The following is a 20,982-nucleotide window of genomic DNA, read 5'->3' as shown; positions in this document are numbered from 1 at the left end:
GTTTTTTTTATCAGATGCAACCTTTTGACTTGAATACCTTAAGTGCTCCCATTTCATCTAATACTGCTTAAGAAAAGTTAAATATTTCAATCTTATACGGCCAATTGTAATAATACAGCATTTCCCCGACAAAACCCTATAATCAAGTTTCTTTTCTACTCCAGAACTCATTTAAAACTACTAAAAGTACACATTTTCATAGGAATTTCTTTATTTGTGATTTGACTTTATATTTGAGCTTTATCTAATATTCAACAATACTAGCATGAAAAATCTTAAACTATTCAAATTGAATGTAATAATACATTAATCTATTAGGTGAACACAACCATACAGTTTTACAGGTATTAGTAACATGTAAAAAGATGATTTTTATTTTTGTACATTACATTAAGTTAAATAACACATCACTTTAAAGTACTTTGTGGACGGTTATAAACGACTCTTCTTTCTAAAACTCAGAGCCCGATTTACCCTGAAAAAGCAGTAGACGTCACCAAGAGCAGTTTTTTTTTTTTTAAGTTTCAATCTAAAAACTCCATTACAGCTTTGGAGGTCCAGTGTGCAAAATACAAAAAGGCCTGGATGTAGTTTAGTGGCATTTAAGTGTGACAGGATTCTGACTAAATGAACCTATAAATCATTTACTCTGATAAAATAGGCCAGTGCATTTACAATCCAAATAATGGATTATCCCAATTATAAAACACATTGTAGTGCTGAAGTGTAAAAGAATGACAATAGGAAACGGTTACATTTTTCATGCTTTTCATATATTTATTTAATTTGCCATTTTGAAGTGCCATCATATGGAAAACATTACATTTCTTTTATAGATTTATCAAATACAAGAATGCCTCGATAACAATTGTTACTTGAAAACCTGTAACTCACAAATACAGTGCTTGTTAATGACATTTTTGTGCCGCTTTTTACAACTTTTTTCTCAAATCCATGAGAAGCTCTTTGCTCTCATTTGAGCCAATTCAACGTCTCTGGCACGAGCCGCTGCACCTGCTGAACCTCCGATCTACAGCAGCAGCGGCGTGTGCTCCCCGGCCGGCTCGCTCCTCCGGGTCAGCTGCCTCAGACGGGACAGGAAGCGGTTGGGCAGAGGGGGGCAGTGGTAGCTGGGGTCCAGGACATTAGTTTTTCGTCGCTCTCGTTCCTGGAGCCACATTAAATAAGGACTCGGAGGGAAAAACGGGCGCTCTCTCTCCCTCAGCAACTGCAGGACGATGCCGGACACACCCAGCACCACCCACACGGACAGCATGATGTAGTCTGAACGAGAGCAGAGAGGGACAGTGTCACCATCGCTTCATTTGAAATGATAAACGGAATATAAATCCTTTTAGAAAATATGTTGCTCTGTGTTCTCAGATGAAATAACCTTTTCTTTTATCAATCAGTCCATGGCACACAATGCCAACAAAGATCATTACATGGACTATATGTAAAAACATTTGCATGCCTGACAAAAAATAGTTTCTGGAAAAGCAAGTTTGTTCACACTATGTTCACATGAGTAATGAATGTAAGTCTCCAACAACGTTCATTTTGTCTTCATTTTACAACTGTGTTATTTTTAAAAAAACATTTGTTTGCATTGATATTATTCATTACTTCATTTTCTACCGCTTGTTCCCTCTCTGGGTTGCGGGTGACTGGAGTTTATCCCAGTGACTTTGGGACATAGGCGGGTACACCCTGGACAGTGGCCAACTCGTCGCAGGGCATTGATATTAAATATGTTTAAAAAAAAAAAAAAAAACACACACACAAATTAGGGCTGGGCAACGATTACAATTTTTAATCACGATTAATCACATTATTTCCCTGATTAATCACATTTTTACGTACAAAATTCAAAATGAATTCATAAGTGTGCATCAGCATTTTTATTCGGTAGCAGTTAAATAAAATATTAAGTATTCACATGCCACAAAATCCTGAGCCACAATCATTAAAGATGAACAGGCCACTTCAGAGGTAACGTCAGAAACATTGTAATCTCATTAAACATTAGACACTCCAAACACATTTTAGGAGCAGCAGAACCAGTCTAGTACCAAATGTCCCTAAACCAGAAAACACTTCAGTTTGTACATTCTTAGAACTTGACACTAAAGCGCCATAACATTTTCACAACAGTTTGTTGTGCAAACAAACACTTAACCAGTTAAATACAAATAAATACATTGTGTAAATTTTAACAATGTTATCAAACACAAAACTAAAGCTTATTGACACTGCCAGGGCATTGAAAAGAACCAGAAAAGTTTGTAGGTTCCTAAAACTGGGTGTTTTTTTACTCCTCTGCACTAAACCAGTTGCTAAGGCTCCAGATTATTCACGTTTTCAGATGATAAAGATGCGCGCCGGGCCCTTCTCGCGGATCTCCCCAGCTACGTCGCCCGTAGGGACCTGCTCACGCGGGCCCCCGGTGGGTTACCTAGGCTGGCGCCAAGCACAACTCCTCCAATGCGCATGTGCAGGACGAGTCGGACGCACGTCTGCTGCTGAGTGTATTCTACGGACGTGAGTCCGGTGCGTCAAGAACGCGCGCCCGGTGCGTTTGTCTGGTGCGGACCAGGGTTAACGCGCGTTAAAATAATTGATTGCGTTAAATAAGTGATAAGTTAACGCGATAATAATGCGTTAACTTGCCCAGTCCTAATATAAATATTTGCTAGATCTGGGCTATAGAGAGTATGACTAAAACAATGAAATCTATGTTTATTTGTTTATTGGTATGGGTGGCTAGAATGTTTTTCAGGTTGAGGGTTCGCCACCTGCTACATTGTCCCTGCATTTGGCTTTCTATGCCACTGGGGCCTGTCCTCAGGAGCAGTGGTCGCTGCAGTGCCCGGGTACAGATCCAGATCTTTGTGCTAGGCTTGGTCAGGACACAGTGCCCAGAGGAGTCCCCATGCAAACTCCACACAGAAAGGCTCGGGCTGGCCCGGGAATTTAACCTGCAACCTTCTTGTCGTAAGGCGAGAGTGCAAGGCACTATGGAGACGAGCAGATGCAGACCCTCCACATGAAAGGTTACACTTTCAGTTTGGACTGTTTTGAAGAAGGGAACAGCAGTATCCGTGTATAACTCACCGATCCCTTGGAAAGGCACGTTGGTGAAAGCACCGCTGAAGTTAGAGTTGAGGAGTCGTTTGAGGATGTTCAGGGTGATGTAGGACAGACTGGTGTAAACAAAAGCATTCACTGCTAACACAACAGCATAGCCTCCTACCACTCCACATGTCGTGATGTTTCCCTGAGCACACAGACACAACAGTTAGGAGGAAGATCTAAGGGTTAAAATAAAATGTCTGACATTTGATTTGTAAAACTTTTACAACATAAAATATAAAAACACGTTTGAGTTACACTTTCTAGTAAGGGGGCCATTATGGGGAAAATACTGGTGGGCAACATATCATCCACAAGATAATATTGCAATTAGAAAATAAAAAAATATTGAGTAAATCTTCCTTCTGTGTTTATTTCTACAATCCATTCTTGTGTGCAATACATTTAACCTCGACCACAGCCTTCACTGGAACATTTCCAACACACTTCTGATTGGCTTAAAAATATAATCTGAATATCATTATCGAGAGAATAAAAATACAAAATGACATTAAAAAAATGTTGGTCAATATCCGTAGATTCACGCTTCACTTGAATTTGTATTACATACCACATGTTAACGCTTCACTGTCCAAGTTACCACTAGAGGGAGTCCAAGCACGCAACAACATCATCTAATAACCTATTGTAGGTCATTTTCACACTGCGAGTTTGCAGTTGCCACACTCAAACTGATTTGATGTTATTTTTTTACCTCTCTGGGCCACCGTACGAAGAACAGAGGGACAGCGATCATAATGCAGCAGAACGTCACCCAGAAAACAGCGTCCGAGCGTCTGAAGATGTCCAAGTCTCCTACAAAAGTCAACAAATCCAATCAAATCACTGGGGTGGCAATTCATATTCACTGTAGAAATGTGTTCTCTCATTTATCCAGGAGTGTTCCAGAGAGAAGAGAGTATGAAAGAGGGGTTAAGGAGGCTATTAAAACAAGAAAACACTTGAAGCTTCAAAATCGGAGTTCTCACACTCGAAACGTTTGAGTCCAGATGAATACTACTGAATGTTTTAATCCAGTGGTGTTCTTACCCAGAGGAGTGAAGAGGACAGTGGACGCCATGAGGAATCCCAACATGAATCCGATCACAACGATACAGGCCATGATCGACCCAAACCTCCACCAGCTCATGACCAGCATGACCCCGGCCACTACCCCCATGAGAGCCGAGAGGGCCAACCGGACTGAGGAGGGAGGGAGAGGAGAGAGAGGAGAGGAGAGGAAAGGAGAGAGAGGAAGAGGAAGAGAAGAGAGGAGAGGAGAGGAGAGGAGAGAGAGGAGAGAGAGGAAGAGGAAGAGAGGAGAGGAAGAAAGGGAGAGGGAGAGAGGGAGGGAGAGGGAGGAAAGAGAGGTTAACCGAGAAGAAAGAGGGGAAAAGGAAGGGAGGGAGGGAGAAAGAGTGGAGAAAAGGGAAAGAAAATAGAGGAAATGAGAGGAGAGAGGGGGGAGGGAGGGAGAGGGAAGGGGGAAAGAGAGGTTAACCGAGAGGAAAAAGAGGGGGAAAGAGGGAGCGAGGGAGAGCGAGAGCGAGAGCGAGAGAGTGAGAGTGAGTGAGTGAGTGAAAAAAAAAGAGGAGAAAGGAGGAGAACAAGGGGGAAGACAAAGAAAAATAAGATACATTTGTGGTGATCCTGTAGCTCAGGCTTAGGTTCAGTTTAGAAGTGTCATCTTACTGTCATAGTCCAGTTCAGTCGTCCTGGAGATCAGCACGAAGAAGAAAAAAGCGGTGAAACTGAAGCCCATACAAAAGAGCTCTGAAAGACAAACATCAGACAGTCATTACAAACATCACGACTGGGCAACAACAACAAATACATTTATAATACATTTCATGAACTTAGACAGACTTGAAATAAAAAAGAATGCCTCTCTCTACAGCGTCATATTTAACACAATAAATCCAAATCACAGTAAATCTTTCAATTAAGATGATTATTCAGGGATGATTTGAAACTATTATTATTCAATTAGTTGCACATTCCTAACAAATAATATTAACTGAGAATGACTAACATTATGGGAAAGTTACAGAAGTTATTAACGTCAAAGCTTCAGTACATAACATTTTAGACAAAAATAGACCAAATGAAAAGCATGTTGTTTCATTTTTAATGTTTTTATTGCACACAAAAAAAAAGGATAAAAACATGCGCGCTCACATCTCCACAAACCTGACTCGTACTTGCTCCTCCTGCTTGTTTCCATGGAAATGTTGTTCCTAAGTATGTTTAAACGTTCTTTCCATGGATGCAGGTGACAGAAGCAAACATACTGGATCTATTTTAACTCCAAATTGTGTTGTTTTTGTAATGCATCCTTTTCTGAGAAAGGAATGTTAAAAACAGTGCGGCGTAAACATTATTTTCAGGTTGAAGTTGTATCAAGTTAAAATAAGTTAAAATTTCACGTTTTAACATCTTTATTTTCATGTTATAACGAGTTAAGTGAATACATTTTGCTCACATGTTAAGTTGTTAAAATGTTAAACTTAACTTGTAATAACAACAGTAAATGTTCTGAATGTTCTAAGTTTCTGTATAGAATAAAGTCCTATAGTATCAAATCCCATCTCAAACACTAGATTCAATGTTAAACTCAATTTCGATAAAGACAAAAGGTTTGGGCTTTGCTCAATAGTGATTTCAAAGCCACAATAATTACAAAGAAAAACACATTTTTAAGAAACCGGAATTTAACTTTCAGCACAAAATATTAGTAGTTATTTTAATATCACCAGGTTTTCATTGATCCTTGTTCAAACGAAGTGAATTTGAATACTATTCTATGACTATACCAGCTTTATTATCAATTAATATCACTATATTAGCCTTGCTAGTTATACAATCTTAAAATTCTTTCAATAAAGCCACAATATCATCATCAGCCACAGTCATTCATCAGTCATGAGTTTGAACTTGAAACACATGAAAAGCAGCCACAGCCAAGGAGCCACATGGTCACAGGAGCCACATGGTCATAGAAACCACATGGTCACAGGAGCCACATGGTCACAGGAGCCACATGGTCACAGGAGCCACATGGTCATAGAAACCACATGGTCACAGGAGCCACATGGTCACAGGAGCCACATGGTCACAGGAGCCACATGGTCACAGGAGCCACATGGTCACAGGACCCACATGGTCACAGAAGCCACATGGTCAGAGAAACCACATGGTCAGAGAAGCCACATGGTCACAGGAGCCACATGGTCACAGGAGCCACATGGTCACAGGAGCCACATGGTCACAGGAGCCACATGGTCACAGGAGCCACATGGTCATAGAAACCACATGGTCACAGGAGCCACATGGTCACAGGAGCCACATGGTCATAGAAACCACATGGTCACAGGAGCCACATGGTCACAGGAGCCACATGGTCACAGGAGCCACATGGTCACAGGACCCACATGGTCATAGAAGCCACATGGTCAGAGAAACCACATGGTCAGAGAAACCACATGGTCACAGGAGCCACATGGTCACAGGAGCCACATGGTCAGAGGAGCCACATGGTCATAGAAGCCACATGGTCATAGAAGCCACATGGTCAGAGAAACCACATGGTCATAGAAACCACATGGTCACAGGAGCCACATGGTCACAGGAGCCACATGGTCACAGGAGCCACATGGTCACAGGACCCACATGGTCACAGGACCCACATGGTCATAGAAGCCACATGGTCATAGAAGCCACATGGTCAGAGAAACCACATGGTCACAGGAGCCACATGGTCACAGGAGCCACATGGTCACAGGACCCACATGGTCATAGAAGCCACATGGTCATAGAAGCCACATGGTCAGAGAAACCACATGGTCAGAGAAACCACATGGTCACAGGAGCCACATGGTCACAGGAGCCACATGGTCAGAGGAGCCACATGGTCATAGAAGCCACATGGTCATAGAAGCCACATGGTCAGAGAAACCACATGGTCATAGAAACCACATGGTCACAGGAGCCACATGGTCACAGGAGCCACATGGTCACAGGAGCCACATGGTCACAGGACCCACATGGTCATAGAAGCCACATGGTCAGAGAAACCACATGGTCATAGAAACCACATGGTCAGAGGAGCCACATGGTCAGAGAAGCCACATGGTCAGAGGAGCCACATGGTCAGAGGAGCCACATGGTCATAGAAACCACATGGTCAGAGGAGCCACATGGTCAGAGAAACCACATGGTCAGAGAAGCCACATGGTCACAGGAGCCACATGGTCAGAGAAACCACATGGTCAGAGAAACCACATGGTCAGAGAAGCCACATGGTCAGAGAAACCACATGGTCACAGGAGCCACATGGTCAGAGAAACCACATGGTCAGAGAAACCACATGGTCAGAGAAACCACATGGTCAGAGAAACCACATGGTCACAGGAGCCACATGGTCACAGAAGAGAAAGTCCATTCAGTTTGACTTTACTTTACTCATGCTCCGTCAAATGTATCATAGGAAAAGTAACGGCTACAGAAAACACCACCAAAAACAATATTGTGGTGGGTACCAAAATATCACTTCATACACTGCATGATAGTTCTATTTTTGCAGCCTTTGTAACGTGTTCTTTTGTAGACTATTCTAATTTGTTTATACCTCCCACCTTTAGTTTTATAATCCAAATTGAAAAAGATGAGCTGCAAAATGTAATAAATAACTCACTCAATGAAACAGGTGAAGTTAGTGAGCATCTGCAGCGAGTCATAGATGTTAAATATTCAACCAGCTACAGCTAAAACATCAATGTACTTAAAAATAAAAAAGAGTTCATTGCTCATTAATTAATTGAATTATTAGTCATTTTGTGTGACCATGTATTTAATTGTACAGATGCCTTGGTGTAGTTTTATATAAAGTATGAGATTGTATTCACGCAGCTGCACTCACCACACTTAAAGAACCTGTGTCCGAGGAAGCAGACCAACAGACCGGCCAAACCAGTGATGGTGAAGAAGAGTTTAGTGGAAATCTTACCTGAAGAAAGAGTGGAAACATATCAATATTATTAATATCAAGTTTATATTCATTTGTTGAGTCATAGTCATAGTCAAAGTCGTTTAGACTTTATTCTTTAAACCCCCTCCTCCCTGTCCTCCATGTATCTCCGTCACCTAGCAATGCTGATGCTAACGCTAATGCTAAGACCACGGCACGAGAGGAAATATCCCATCAAAATAAAAGAGGAAGAGGAAGTGAAGGAATTCATTGCGCCTCTGCTGGCGAATTGTGAAAATACACAATATCTGCAATGCACTTTTTTCATGGCGTCTCGAGGAGAATATAATCCATGAGTTTCAAACAAATCAGATGTTGAGTTTTTCACACAATGGGTAGGGGGCGCGATAAGATAAGATAAGATAATCCTTTATTGTCCCACATGGGGAAATTTCATTGGTATATATAGAGTAAATTTGTTACATGGTATTAATTATTTCCACTCAGATCATAAAAACGCATTAGTGAGTGAAATATGAGCTCCGTAGATCAACTCTATTAGGCGTGAATTGTCCTTGAAAAAACAAGAAATTAAGCCTTTTTCAAGGGCGTTATTTGTTTGAACATTTATTCACTAGGATGGATGATATTGACAAAATTCATATATTTTGGAGTATCCCAGTGACGATATTCATGCTGCTCAAACATGTCTAAATGTATTAACTGAGGTTTAATTATCAGACAAATGTGAAATGAACCAGTTCCATCGATATAAAAAGACTAGGCTCCTGGATTGGCTCAAAACAGATATTGCGATACATCGCCACGAGCACAATGAGTGAGCAGTTGTTTTGTCTGACCGAGTGTGTGGCAGTCGTCCAGTTTGGAGGAGAAGCTGCAGGCGTAGGTGTGCACTGGGACGTAGGAGGCGGAGGTGTTTAACAGAGGGTCTCTCACGACCACAGAGTAGATGACGCCCTGTCCCGGGATGGAGCTGAAGACGGCTGCTGACCGCTCTGCAGAGGACAGGGTCAGCATCTGAGAGGGGACAGAATATCAAGACACAAGTCATATAAAGCCACTGTTTTACAAAAGAAAGACATCTTAAGGAGAAATTCACAGGGAGTAAATGTACTATTTCACCTTACATATTTATTTCATTGTGATAAAATGTGAATATATGATTATATTTCTGTGATGTATTTTATCTGCATAATAGTGATATATTATCTGCATCATTAGTCTAAGAGAAAAACAGCATGTGACACTGTATTTGTGAAGGTGTCGTAAAGAAAGGCAGGGGAATGTTTGCCCCAGGGAGGGGGTGTAACAGCCCAGGGGAGTTAGAAAAACATTCACCAGGCTTTATCTCTACGGAAAATACCAGCTGTTGTAAAAGACAAGTGCCTTGATGTGAAGCTGACCAATGAGAAATGTGACCCGCCTATTCCAGAATATCTAATAAAACCAACCTGCATGAGAAAAAAACGGTGTGAGACGCAGGAGGGTCACCGGGCTGCTTACAACAGCCTGCGTGACCGGTCCCCGCATTTTCTCCCACGCATGCCATACAAATGTCTGATATTTCTGTGTCGTTTCATATTCTAAGTTGAATTGTGTTCTCTATGTGTTAAGGAATAGCATTGGTGTATGTCTCATTCCATGACATTCATATGAATTGTTTTTTTTTTCAACTTAATAAAAGCATTAGGAGGTTCAAGAGTCCATTGTTGTTACAGGCAACACAAAATAGGGAAGTGCAGAAGAACTGAGGATATTTAGATCAATATTAGTCTGAAGCAAGTATGACTGGACTGTGTTTGTAATTGTGGATGACTGAATAACCACGAACCACTGCCCCGCCTTTGTGACCTTAGACTGGTTCGGTGTGGTGTGAATGTAATTGTGAAATTGACCTTGTTGCCATTGGCGACTATGCCCTCAGTATCAGCTACAGTCTCCAGGGCCCTGAACAGACTCCGCTCCGAGAGGTCGTTTTCGGGGAGGAAAAACTGAAACACATCGTACTCCAACCTCCATCGAGAGAAGGGGCCAGAGGAGGCGTCACAGGCCGGGGCGGGCTCACCTCTGGGGGAAAAGAATACAGACATTATATCAGGTCGTGCTCTTTTATTACTATGGTTACTCCTGTCAAAATAATGTGATGCAAGTTTGTGTTGTAGCTAACAAACTGCACTCCAAAGAAGAGAAGGTAAAAGAGTTGCAATGCATTTAAAGTAGAAAATGTAGCTCAATGCTAGTTGTCACTAGTTTAAATTGTAGTAAGTTTTGGCATGATTCAACTGGTTTAGGTCCTTTAGACCTGTTTGTCTTGGAGTTCTTCTGTTCGTTAGGGTTAATTACAGCCTGCACTTCAGTGCTCAGGACCTGGCTCTGCATCATGGGGCAAAGTTCTCAGAATAAGAGAATAAGAATTCTTCTGCTAAGTATAAGCACCTGACGTCACAACGTCCGGCTTATACTTCTGCATTTATTTCACCCCTTTGTGCGTCTACATAGCCTCTTTATGTAATGTGTTGGGTTTGGATAATGTAAGATGCATTATGCACTGGATATAAAATACTTTAGGTCTTGATGCGAGTGCCTTGTACCTCACAGGGTCTGTGTCGGATCGATTAAACGGCCGGTGCATTTCACTTAAAACAGTAAAGACACTTTCGGACCCACGTGGCTTTAGTCTCTGCCCTGACTAGACTATACTTTTTTCTAATTTCTAAGTGAACCAAAGAAGTTAAAAATAAACAAACCTAAGAGCAAGAAGAACAAAATATGTAGAAAAACAGATAAAGATACCTAGTTTGTATTTAAATTTAGACCTACAAAAACATAACGTTTGTCCATTTTATAGTATGTCATTTTGGTTCCAAGCTAAGCTCCTTGCATCAGTTTCCATTATCTCCATAGCAAATGAGTCATACATGGATGACCCTGGTTTATGGAGCCAACTTTATTCATGCAAGCCTGATTTAAGGAGTTAATTCATTTTGTGGAGCAGTTCCCTGGTTCAGTCAGGTCTTAGTATCCACCACGTGGAGTTAAGGTTTGTTCTGCTTTAGTCCTTCTTTTTGAGTTGTCCTGGACTTATTCTAATTTAGTCCTAATGGTGCTAAATTTAAGAACAAATATTTGTGGTTGATAATTTGATAACACTGTCTAGACTAATGCAAAAATACTTTACCACACAACGTATGAGAACCAACCAGATGGAGACAAAAACACAAATTAAGTTTGTCCTTTCTCACCTCACGTATCCTAAATTGGCCGGAGCGAAGCGTATGGTGGTCTCGTAGAGGTTGTAGTGGATGTAGATGTTCGGATCGACGTCCAGGTTAAACTCTGTGTTACATCCACCGGGCACTGGGTCTAGAACAGAGAGACAAACTCATTAGTCATAATTTTGTTCATCTGATATCTTGGCTCCATTCAGACTGACAGCCATAGTTCAGACTTAGTTCAACTCTCTAAAAAGATGCCTTTGTCCTAGTTTGACACCAAGACAAAAAGGTCTAGAAGCAAATCCAATGTAATTATGTAATGCAAATTTAACGCACCAACACTTACACCGCAATTTATACCATTTATTTTTAATTATAAATAGATAATATTCCCCTGAGACTAGGAATATAAAGATGATTTTTGTTACGTACTTGATAATCAGGATTTTTAAGGTGACAGTAATCGCGAAGAACAAAAAAGTCGCACCTTTTTTCATAGTTTTGGCCGGGGTGCGACATATATTTATCCTTATATACTCCGGCGCGACTTATATGTGATATTATTAGTTATTTTCACACTTCCAACCGCATTTCATACTCCAGTATGACTTATATATGTTTTTTTCTTTTCTATTATGCATTTTTTGGCTGGTGCGACTTATAGTCCGGAAAATACGGTAATAAAGAATTAATTTCAATTCACTCTTGACTTGAAGTAAACGTACTCATAAAATACTTTTATCTGGCCGTTTACATCACATTAACTTTATCCTACAGAAAGTTTCATGTACTGTAAATAAAGCTGGTCCCAGAGGAATGATAATGTTACAGTGTGAATGAAAAAAGGATTTCATCCTTTTGTCAAAGCCAATAAATATGAACATATTTACTAACTAATGATTGACGAGGAAGAGTTTAACCAGCAGTTTGAAACGACACAATACACAATCACATAATCTTTCACCAAGCAGCTACATTTCACCTCATTTCAAGATAACGTGTTTGCAATTTCCTGTTTGATCTACAAAAGACACTTTGAAGAAGCAGAAGTAACAGACAGTAAGAGAAGCACTCGATTGTGAATATTTACACTTTTCAGTTCATATTTAGAAGTGCACAATACAGAATATTCTTATGGGATCATCCAGGTGTTTCTGGTCAAATGTGAGACAAGCCTTGGTATTAGTTTTCACCTAGAAACTCTTCCTTGGCGCCATGTTTATTCAGAGTCTTTCGAATGGTTGCAGTCATGAGGCCTGCAGGTCTTCTGGATTCTCCTGGATTGTTTTGTGACCTCCAGAATGAGTAATTATGAAAGAAAATTATGGTTTCCCATTTTGCTCCCGTTTGTTCCCAATATTGACTTTGACTGGCTCCACTTTCTCCCCTTAATCCCCATAATTTCTCCCCTAATACACCCGCCTGAGGCCCAAAGTCACTGGGATAGGCTCCAGTCACCTCCAACCCCAAACGGGAAAAGTGGTAGAAAATGAATGAATAATAACTTAAAAACTGCACTTACTTAAATTGGTTGGATGATCTACAATATTTACCGTAAGTGTGAAAAGTAATCCATTCCTGTTTTGAATCTGGTTTGGTTTATAACTGCGTCTATGACATACCGGAGCTGGAGTAGGGCAGGGTGACGCCGCTGCCGGACACTGGTTCACCGTCGGTCGTCGAGAGGAACAGGGTCAAGGAGATCTGCCCTGGATCCAGCGGGAAGACCAGTCCAGGATCTACGCCCGAGTGGGCCCCACCAGCACCGGGGACCTGGGGGAGAGATGGCACGAAATTAACAGAGAAATTCTCAAAATAACAATGCCAACACAAGATATAAAAAAAATATACATATGGTATTTTAGTTTTTTTTAATATACCGTGACAGATTCCAGACAAACCCTTAAAATTGTATGACCCAAGTGACTAGTTAGGATGTCTAAAGAGGACACAGGAGTCAAAAAGGTTCAATGAGTCGGCCGAACAGACTAAAAACCAGGAGCTGAGTGCACAGTATGAAAAAGAGAGTGTGCCATGAACATTTATAAGCAGTGCCTTAATAAATTGTATATATAAACCACAAATCTAGTCAAATAAACCAGCAAAACTTACTCTAGACCACTGGTGTTATAAGAGGGGCGAGTTGATTCTTCTGCAGTTGTAAATTTGCTTAATTTAGAGTCAAATTAATCCATATTTCTCTCCTCTTTTGGGTTATTCCTTTATAGTCCTAGTCCTGTTTTACACCTGGTTTAGATCTAGTGGTACTCTTACTCATTATTTTATCAGTATTGGTTTACAATATAGCGTCTTGTACAGTTTAATACCAATGTCAGCCAGCAACACACTAGTGCCTTTGTCTTGATGGCTTACTTGACAGAAAGAGCTACAGACTGCATTAGACCTGGTTTACCATGTTGTGCCACGACGGTTACACAACATTAAACTCTCGTATAGTCAATGGATCGATATATTTATTCAACCAAGACACATCTCTGCACTACTGGACTTTGTTGTGCATTTGTAAGCGAATCCTCCACAACCTTACGCAAACTGGCTTTGAAGTTGTCTCCACGAGCATTTATCTTGATATTTCGATTTTTCTTTCAGATAGAAATAGCATATGATCTGTTTAAATCCATTTCTGTGCCGCCATGGTATAAACCAGGTATGTGCTCTTCTCCTACTGAACTGGCCCACATTATCTGGTACTTTTTGCAGCAAGTGTAAAATCCTTTATAGACAGGGCTGATATTACTGTTCCGAAAATAACTGAACGTATCGCGGCACTTTAAAACCCCAGATATGTGTTATGAATGTTTATTATTGACCGCCGGTTTGTGGACACCAGTCTGTTGATGTCTGGATATCGTCTGCTCCACTTTAACCCACAGTGACGTCAATCAGTTTCCCCTTTTCACCTCGGCGTAGATATAGAAACATTTATTATCTTAACTTGTAGCACTCTCACCCAAAATAATCAGCCCTCTCTGACCTCTCTGGGACAGTCTCAAGAAGGGCAGAGCGATTTGAGTGGCCACAATTAGCACACAGACATTTCTGAAACACAACGCGCTCAAATATCTTTCTATGTGGTATTAATACGTGTAAAACCTGCAGTACAAACAAACGTGCGGGTTTTGTCTGCGAGTAAGCAGCTTCTATTCAAGTCTGCGTTTTCAAAAGTGCACTTTGAACCAAATTACTTCAAATATATTCACATCCAGGGGGGGGCATTTGTTGGAAGAATTGCATTTTGACATTTCCCGAATCGCTCAGTTTTTCAGGTTGTGAGTGGGGCTGCTCCGTCGCACTGTCCCGTCTTGTGTCGAATCAGCTGATAGGCTCTCGCTGCGGGTCAGACGACTTCAGAAAAACAAAGAGCCCTTTTATGGATCAGAGCCGGAGCGGTCCAGTCATTCTCTGTCAGCATGCTTCACATTTGATAACGCTTCATGCTAAAATGATGATAAATATGATCTCCAAACAGTATAAAATGCATGTGATCAAAAATACAGTGCAGTACGGTTTGGGTTTATGAGTGAGTGAGTGAGTGAGTGAGTGAGTGAGTGAGTGAGTGATTGAGCGAGCGAGCTAGTTAGTTAGTTAGTTAGTTATTATTTGTACAATTAATCTTCGAAAGAAAAGATGATCTGCACCAGATTTAGCTACTGCTACTTTCAATCTGCAGTCCCTGGGCAGGTGAATACATTTCATTATAATTGCTCCACGTTCAATTTAATTATTTATTAACATAAGCTCAGTAAAATACACTATAAAACAAATCCATTTCTGAAAGACAAGATAAAATGTTGGATTACGGCACAAATACGCCTGACGACAAAATGTTCAACCATGTCACCTGTCGCCCAGTCAACCAAGAAACCAGTCCTATATTGTTAAAATGTAAAGTATTTATGCATATATTTAAATTTGTGAATGCCCCAAGACTGTTTGACGTCACACGGACAGAAACCTCTCCTTGTTGTTCCTAGGCAAAGTAAGGCAAGTTTATTTGTAGAGCACAATTCGTACACAAGGCAACTCAAACAGGAAAAAATGCATTAAAATCACAAAGACATGACAGAAATCACAAAACTTTAATTTCTATTGATTCAATTTAAGAATTTTGCTGACATGAGTCATACATTTTGTCCATAATTAGATGGAAATACAAATCTATTGGACCACACTGGCAGACACTCCAGACACTCGTTCCCATGTTTAGTTGACATTTATGTTGTTTACTTTAAAATCATGCACACCTCTCAGCTGATACCTTCCCTCTCTTTGTCTGAACAATTTATCACAGTGTTGATGTAGCAATGCAATATAAAGAGCATATTGTTATGATCAAAACGTTGGGGAATCAGCGTTTCAGTTTTATGGAGCTAAAATCTGGAACAATCTTCCTGAAGCAACGAGACGGGCCCCTTCTCCCCTGCAGTGTTCAAGTCTAAATAGTTTTGTTTAGCTGAGCCTAGGACTGCCTTTTACACATTTTTAAATTTTAAAATGTACTATAATGCGATTCATTATGCTTTTATTTTATCATTTTATTTTCTATGTATTTTGATTCATATCTGTAAAGCACTTTGAATTGCACTTCGTACGACTGGAGCTCTACAAATATATTTCGATTGCATTTATTGATTTGCAATAAAACAGATTTCGGTGAGTTTTTGGATGCATGATTTTATTTTTTTTGTTATATCTTTACTACTGATTTTGTATAATATGGGCACAAATAATTATTTTCCAATGCCATAATAACAATTACAACATTTTGGGGCAGATATGTAGTCACTAGTCTGTCCAGGCTCAACACAAAAGTAACATACTGCACCTTTATTATCATAAGAACACTTGACTGGCTGAATGCTTATGGGATGTAGAATTATGATCAGGCGGTGGTCAGTCTGTGGTCTCTTCCTTCTTGCTGCAGCGATCAGACTCTTTTAAATGGTTGTGCGGCAGTGACAAAGACTCACCCTGGTGTAGGCGAGCGTGGCGTTGCGGTGCTGCGTGTGGAACTGCAGAGTGACGAAGGCCGCGTCGCTCTGGACACGGGACACTTCCACCAGCACCGTCTCATTCTGGGACAGGGACACGTTCTGAAACGTCCCAGGAAGAAACACCACTCGATCTGAAACGGAGAGAAATGACTTTGGTTAGACGTGTCGAGTTTGATGGACTTTTGTGTATGGGCACTAGGTTTTAGAGCGCCACACTTGACTGGGAAGGCCGTATTTTCCGGACTATAAGTCGCACCGGAGTATAAATAGCACCAGCCAAAAAATTTAAAATATAGAAGAAAAAAAACATATATAAGTTGCACTGGAATATGAAATGCAGTTGCAAGTGTGAAAATAACAAATAATATCACATATAAATCACTCCGGAGTATAAGTATAAGTATAAAAAGTATAAATATAAGTATAAGTATAAGTCGGCCAAAACTATGAAAAAAGGTGCAACTTACAGTCCAGAAAATACGGTACATCACTTTATTCTCCCATTCACTCATTCCCATTGTGTAATACATTACTTCTCCCCATGACCAATGTTATTAAATCAAACTTTCTGAATGATAAAAAGAGACAATTCGTGGTTTATTAATATTGGACAATCTGAAAAGTAGATACAAGTAGAAAAAAGAATACGAAGACAATGTATTTGCATATATACAGTATATACATGCGTTCGCGGTGACGTCATACTGCCGGGATTTCCCCATAGCGGCCATTTTAAAAAGGGGCACGAGATATATAAAAACCAACACGACTGCATCCTTTTCTACGGCATAATGAGCTACGAATACTTTGATTCTTTAGACGATAACGGCAAACTAAGGTAAACGACAAAGCTCTCATTTCTTGGTTAGTCATCAGAGCAATGTCCTAACAGATTATGCAGGTTTTTGGCATTTTGGCCTCATAATTCCTGGATTTTGTATGTAGTCGACGTGCTGTTGTGCCCCTTTCAAATGGCGGACTCGGTTGCCAGTGCACAAGTTCCCGGATGTGCGAACGCATGTATATAATGCAATTACTCTTGGGAAAAGTAGAAGGCGGAAACAGATAGTTTCTAAAGCGGCGAGTGATAGAGCTTTACCAGGTTTTAACCAGATTTTAAAAACGTCTAAACCACCAGTTCCATCATTTTACACACAGTAATCAACAACTTTTGATCAAAACAAACGGTGGTATTGTATAAAATAACCTCAAACCTAATTGTATGACTCAATACATTAAAATCTGTTTGTTTGTATATATTTAAAAGCTTGCCAAGACACATCAAAACTCTATAATCAAATCTGTGATAAGGGTCGTCCCCATGAGAGAAACACAACTTTATTATGTCCTTGGCGTTTTGGCGCTGCGCCCGGGTAACATCAAACCAGGTCAGAGCACTTCAAAGTAAAAGGAAGTCGTTTGTGTGAATGAACTGAATAAAAAGAGAAGTAGTCTCTGAAATAGAAGATTTAACTGATGGCGTCAGGAAGCACAGAATACTCAGGGAAGGCTATGAATTTTATGTAATAAAATATATATATGTAAATGGCAATAATTGTGTATGATTCATGAATTAAGAGAGCAAAAATGTGTTAGCTTGTTGTGACTGCCTTCTTCTATGTCATCTGATGGGCCATTTGATGAAAAAGAGATAAGGAGATTTCTTCTTATTAGATTCTTCTTCTTCTTATCATTATTATTATTGTGTTCTGGCAGGTGAACGTGTGGGCCAGATTGTTTGACTTGCCTGGATGCTCTTGTTTTTAAAATTGTCCTTAAAAAATCCCTTGAAATGTAATACTTTTAAAATGCTTATCCAATGCCATCTGCTGACACCAATCGTTTTTATTTTGTTCATGCGGTTCCAAATGTCAAATTGTGCAACATGACTTAGCCCTAACAAGCACAAAGGTTAATGCACAAGATACTATTTTATTTTTCAACCAAACAATATCATGAAGAAGAACAAAAAAGATTTTAAAAAGGTGTATTTTTCATTTGATTTTCCAACAGTGTAATTGTGCTAATCTGGATTGACTGTTTAACTGACCACATTAACCTGTTTCAACCAGGAGTACTACAAAGCTCAACCCAAACCCAAGATTATTGCCAGTAAAACCAAACTTAGTGAAACAAAGTATTTTTCTTTTAATATGTTTCTCTACATATTACAGTCTGTGCATTTACAATGAAAAGAAAGAGTAAGAAATACAAATATGTTGATCACTGTGCACAATAACGTTTAATTAATAAATTATATATCAATGATAACCAAATAGATAGAACGCACGCATTCAGTATTTTTTCAACCTGTTTCCGGCTTGGTAAAATCAAATACATATGAGAAAATGTCAAAATGTCATAGTATGGCACATATATTATTCCCATGACTGTACATTTTGTGTACATAGTAAGCCTATTTTTATTTTTATCCTATAGCAGATTTAAATTGTTTTTTCTTTTTGACTTTATATAGGTCGTTTTATCATTGTTTATTGTTTTAGGTTGCACCGAATCACCAAAGCAAGTTCCATTGTTTGTGAATTCTGTTCATTGACAATGGCAATAAAACTTAACTTATTCTGATTCTAACTCATAAGTTATTCCATTTTAGAGAAATTAAAAGGCAACAATCATAAAGCTCAAATGTACATCTTAGTGCCTCTTACATGCAAGTATGCAAGTTAAAGTTCAAGCAGTTGGGGGCTAAGAGTCATGCGAGCACGAGAAAGATTATCTCAGACATGATCAGGTCCGAGAAACGAGGGCTGAAAATGTGTATGAAAAAAGTGATTAATGAGAGCGTGGAATAAGGAGAATCAAACTGAAGCAGTGACACAAAGTCTGTCACACGGGCCCCAAACAACAACTAACCTTCATGACTGAAAAAACTTTAAGCATGTGAGATAATTAATCTTGCACATTTCAAGACACAACTAAGGTTAGTGTTGTCATTTGATTTTAGTGGCAACATGCAAAACAAAACACAAATGAAATACCAGGAAATGTACTTTTAATGTTTAAGTAGATAAATGTTCAATACAAAAAATGCAATTTACTTTATACCTATTATAGTATAAATAAAATTAAAATAAGCAAAAACACAGAGAAAGGGGTTCTTTTTGATTTTTTGAATTCTCTGATGGGAGAGAAAGTAATGAACCCAGTTTCCTGTGAATACAAAATAAAAGCGCCACGAAAATTGCAACTTTTAGAGAGTTTTTTTTGTGTAAGTTTAAAAGTGAAAAGCTGTTATGGACACTGAAATGTGCGTGGACTTTAACCGTGTGGGGACCGGTCCAATTTTGACAAGTTCGTCATGTTTTGTGAGGCATTCTTAGCCCGGGCTGTGAAATCTGTCCCACTCTGGACGGGCCACTGCACTGCAGCTCAGACCACCTTCGTCCACTGCTCCTGAAACACTACTCTTCATTCTACAATTTCTCCCATAACAATTATTCCTCCAACTAACGTTCTTACTACTACAACCTCTTCTCCGTCTTATCACTCACAAAGTTATTATATAGTAGTCTAAACACCACTATAACAGAGACAATGCAGTATTTCCAACAACATTTTCTGCTTTCTTCCCCTTGACAAAACAGATTTCAGAAAACTGAAAATCAAATAACAACTCTTTTCTTTTTCTTTTTTCATCTCTCTGTGTGTGTTTTGGCTTATCTTGTATGTTGAGTAAAAATCTATATTCACGTTCGTTCGAAACAATTATATTATCTACTATTTTTTTTTTATTGTCTCCTATTTCATTTCTGTTTTTTGTTATTTTGCACTGAATTTTGACCAGAAAACCCACATGTCTCTTAATTAATAGACTTATTCTTATTTTTTAAGAGTTCATATTCTTACTCTCTCTTCATATGAAGTGATCAGTTCTGCCTTCTTGCATGTCATCTTTATTGTGTCATGTTGTCTTCCTTTGACACTCTTCTTGCTCCACTGCAGTTTGTATTGACAAATCAGGCTCAACTTTGAACTCACAAAACAGCACACTTATCTTTCCTCAGGCCAAACATCTGCGATCTGTCAGCGCAAACATTTAAGCTCACGCACCCCAGTTTTACGCCCATAATTAATCAATGCATCAGCGCAAAAGCGATGATGCATAGTTTTAGTTTTACTTACTTTCTTGTGTTCGCGCGTCATAAACCAGGCACAGCAGCAGCAGAAGCAGCAGCAGCAGCGGCGGCGGCGGCGGACCACAACTCCTCCAAAGTGACATCCTCCTCGCTCCTTTGTGCGTATCATAGCGGTAAAACATGTTGTATTGTCATTAACATGTCATTATAAAGCTCGGATCCGTGTGCGGGGCGACAGAAGCGCCTCTAAACACCGCATGATGGAGCAAAGGCTCTGCGCGCCGCTGGTCTCCCCCTGCAGCAGCGGGACAAAAGCTGTGGCGCTCTGGAGCGAGACTTCACTACTCAAGTCTCGCGATATCACAGAGACGCACGGTCAACGGGATACATGCGTGGAGCTGTTATAGTGGTGCTTTTTGTGTGCTTTTGTGTTGTTTAAAGTATTTATTAAACTTACTAAGTGTTTTGTCAGCGGCTGGTCCGTTAAGGGCGCTGGGGCGCCGCCCCCCCCCTGTCAATTTGCCAACTACGTCAAT

The 20,982-nt window shown here is 39.9% G+C and overlaps 1 protein-coding gene across 1 annotated transcript; it reads right to left on the bottom strand.

The window, feature by feature from the left end:
• Window positions 1–751: 751 nt before the first annotated feature.
• tm7sf3 (transmembrane 7 superfamily member 3) lies at window positions 752–20,737 on the bottom strand. The gene is made up of 12 exons (XM_072454946.1): window positions 20,493–20,737; window positions 16,326–16,480; window positions 12,957–13,107; window positions 11,362–11,482; window positions 10,015–10,186; window positions 8,959–9,136; window positions 8,051–8,137; window positions 4,825–4,905; window positions 4,183–4,335; window positions 3,848–3,948; window positions 3,115–3,277; window positions 752–1,284 (listed from the first exon to the last, which is right to left on the bottom strand). The coding sequence occupies exons 1-12, from the start codon at window positions 20,626–20,628 to the stop codon at window positions 1,031–1,033; spliced, it is 1,752 nt and encodes a 583-aa protein (XP_072311047.1). The 5' UTR covers window positions 20,629–20,737; the 3' UTR covers window positions 752–1,030.
• Window positions 20,738–20,982: the final 245 nt, after the last annotated feature.

This window comes from Eucyclogobius newberryi, unplaced genomic scaffold (genome assembly GCF_026437365.1).
Source record: "Eucyclogobius newberryi isolate DKJ021-1_F unplaced genomic scaffold, fEucNew1.0.hap1 SCAF_2, whole genome shotgun sequence".
In the NCBI taxonomy this organism is placed as follows: Eukaryota; Metazoa; Chordata; class Actinopteri; order Gobiiformes; family Gobiidae; genus Eucyclogobius; species Eucyclogobius newberryi.
The sequence above is the reverse complement of the archived record's forward strand: the minus strand, read 5'-3'. Positions and strand labels throughout refer to the sequence as shown.